Source organism: Pempheris klunzingeri, chromosome 23, assembly GCF_042242105.1.
Source record: "Pempheris klunzingeri isolate RE-2024b chromosome 23, fPemKlu1.hap1, whole genome shotgun sequence".
In the NCBI taxonomy this organism is placed as follows: Eukaryota; Metazoa; Chordata; class Actinopteri; order Acropomatiformes; family Pempheridae; genus Pempheris; species Pempheris klunzingeri.
The window spans coordinates 380,136-382,635 of NC_092034.1; the positions used below are offsets into that span (position 1 = coordinate 380,136).

Sequence of the window (2,500 nt, forward strand, 5' to 3'; positions counted from 1 at the left end):
GTGGAGATGGGGGGGCGTGCGGCGGCGAGGTTTGAGTGCGTCCCGGAGGATTACTACACGCTGAGGCTGAGGGGTTCGACTGTTAGCTTCTTTCATTCACAGCGTTCATCACACTAACCAGGCTGTTAGCCGCTAAGCTAACGAGCCCAAATCAACTTCTTCCTGCAGCTCTGTCAGACGGCGTGCTGGTGGACGCCGTCTTCCTCCCTCGCTCTTCCTCTTCCTCCCCTTCTCCTCCCCTCCTCCGTCACTCCAACACCTGGACCTCCATCTTATCACACGGAGCCTTCTCCTCACACACGCCTCCACCTTCTTCAGGTCAGCACACACACACACACACACACACACACACACACACCTGATTTAGCTCTGGTGTTTTGGTGAATGATGAAGGTTTCTTCCTCTTCCTCTTCCTCTTCCTCTTCCTCTTCCTCTTCCTCCCTCTCTCTGTCAGCTGACCTCATCGCCATGGCGCCCCAGCTGGCCAATCAGAGGCTGGTGTGTCTCCTGGAGGCGTGTCACCTGGGCGGAGCCTCGACCGAACTCATCCTGAGCCGAGCGTTTCACCTGACCAACTGACACACAGGTGCTCCTCCGAGCCCTGGTGCCTGATGGGAGTTGTAGTTTCAGAGTTTGATTTGTAACGTATTGTTTTTTACAGTTTTCTATGATTGATAGGATTTATAAAAGTATTTGATGGTGTTTAACATGTGATGATGCACTTTACTGATGGTGGGAGTTACAAACCTTTTGTTTGCCAAATGTCAGCATGATGCTGGATCCTGTGTTTCTTTGGACACACCTGATGAATGACTGTAATTATTCAGCACACATGTTGAGTACAGTGTCAACAGAAGGAGACACACCTACTGCTCACACACACTTCCACTGTATTTATTCTTTATTGAGCTTTATTTGACAAATTCTAAGGATGGTAAAATATAGGTAAGTTTGTATTCAGGTTTCTGAGTTAAAGCACATGCAGGTTGTGATGTTTGTCGGTGTCCTGTCTGTATACACTCCTGTTTGTGTGCAGTGGTTTCACTCTGGTTCGGTTCCTCCTCACGGCCTCGTCGTCACTTCAGAGGGTTTCGGTTCATCTAAAGCTGACAAAAGTTTTATATGGAGACTCTGTGTTTTCTCTACAGTTTCAGCCAATAAATCCTCCTCTAACTTTAATGTTTGAACAGTTTTATTGTCCTGTTTCTGTTCAGAGAGCTGCTTCAGATCTGAGCTCATCATACTTCATGTTGGTCTTAGTGTCTCAGTTTGCTGCTGAGTGTGTGTGTGTGAAATGCCACAGCAGAAACAGGTGAGTGTGACGTGATGGGATCAGACTATTTAATGGTGTCATGAGGTGAGCGGCGTGGGGGCGGGGCCTGTTCAGCTGTGCTGGCTGTGTCTCTGGCAGACGTAGCGCAGCATACTGGAGCAGTGGAGGTCGTTGAGGCGTCCGTCGCTGTGAAGGTGAGCGCAGTCCTCGTCTCCGGGACCGAGGCCGTGATGGGTCCAGCTGTCGGGCTGCCCGGGCTTCCAGCGCCTGGGAACCACAGAGACAGGGACACTGAAGAGGAGCCGCCAGGTATCCTGACACTGTACTTTAAGTGTCCTGACACTGTACTGTCAGTGTTCTTACACTGTACTTTAAGTGTTCTTACACTGTACTGTCAGTGTTCTTACACTGTACTTTAAGTGTCCTGACACTGTACTTTAAGTGTCCTGACACTGTACTTTTAGTGTTCTTACACTGTACTTTAAGTGTTCTTACACTGTACTTTAAGTGTCCTGACACTGTACTTTAAGTGTTCTTACACTGTACTGTCAGTGTTCTTACACTGTACTTTAAGTGTCCTGACACTGTACTTTTAAGTGTTCTTACACTGTACTGTCAGTGTTCTTACACTGTACTTTAAGTGTCCTGACACTGTACTTTAAGTGTCCTGACACTGTACTTTAAGTGTCCTTACACTGTACTTTAAGTGTCCTGACACTGTACTTTAAGTGTCCTGACACTGTACTGTCAGTGTTCTTACACTGTATTTTAAGTGTCCTGACACTGTATTTTAAGTGTTCTTACACTGTACTTTAAGTGTCCTGACACTGTACTGTCAGTGTTCTTACACTGTACTTTAAGTGTTCTTACACTGTACTGTCAGTGTTCTTACACTGTACTGTCAGTGTTCTTACACTGTACTTTAAGTGTCCTGACACTGTACTTTAAGTGTCCTGACACTGTACTTTAAGTGTTCTTACACTGTACTTTAAGTGTCCTGACACTGTACTGTCAGTGTTCTTACACTGTACTGTCAGTGTTCTTACACTGTACTTTAAGTGTCCTGACACTGTATTTTCAGTGTACACACACTGTACACCACACTGGCTGCAGATCTGGTTGGAGTCAGACACCTAACCAGTGGTTTGGTTTCTGCTGCCTGAAATGAAACAGTGAAATAGTCCAGTGCATCACCAGATGATCTTGGTGTCCTGGACCGACCAGGAC

The 2,500-nt window shown here is 46.7% G+C and overlaps 2 protein-coding genes across 2 annotated transcripts in view; one reads left to right on the top strand and one right to left on the bottom strand.

The window, feature by feature from the left end:
• The window catches only part of LOC139223319 (RPA-related protein RADX), an 11,831-nt gene extending 10,652 nt beyond the window's left edge, over positions 1 to 1,179 (top strand). Inside the window, 3 exon segments of the mRNA XM_070855305.1 lie at positions 1 to 73; positions 169 to 318; positions 455 to 1,179. The exon segment at positions 1 to 73 is cut by the window's left edge and continues 173 nt beyond it. Coding sequence (XP_070711406.1) covers positions 1 to 73; positions 169 to 318; positions 455 to 579 — 348 coding nt within the window. The 3' untranslated portion in view covers positions 580 to 1,179.
• Positions 1,180 to 1,337: 158 nt separating this feature from the next.
• The window catches only part of LOC139222714 (C-type lectin domain family 10 member A-like), a 21,490-nt gene continuing 20,327 nt past the window's right edge, over positions 1,338 to 2,500 (bottom strand). Inside the window, 2 exon segments of the mRNA XM_070854558.1 lie at positions 1,338 to 1,424; positions 1,426 to 1,540. Coding sequence (XP_070710659.1) covers positions 1,338 to 1,424; positions 1,426 to 1,540 — 202 coding nt within the window.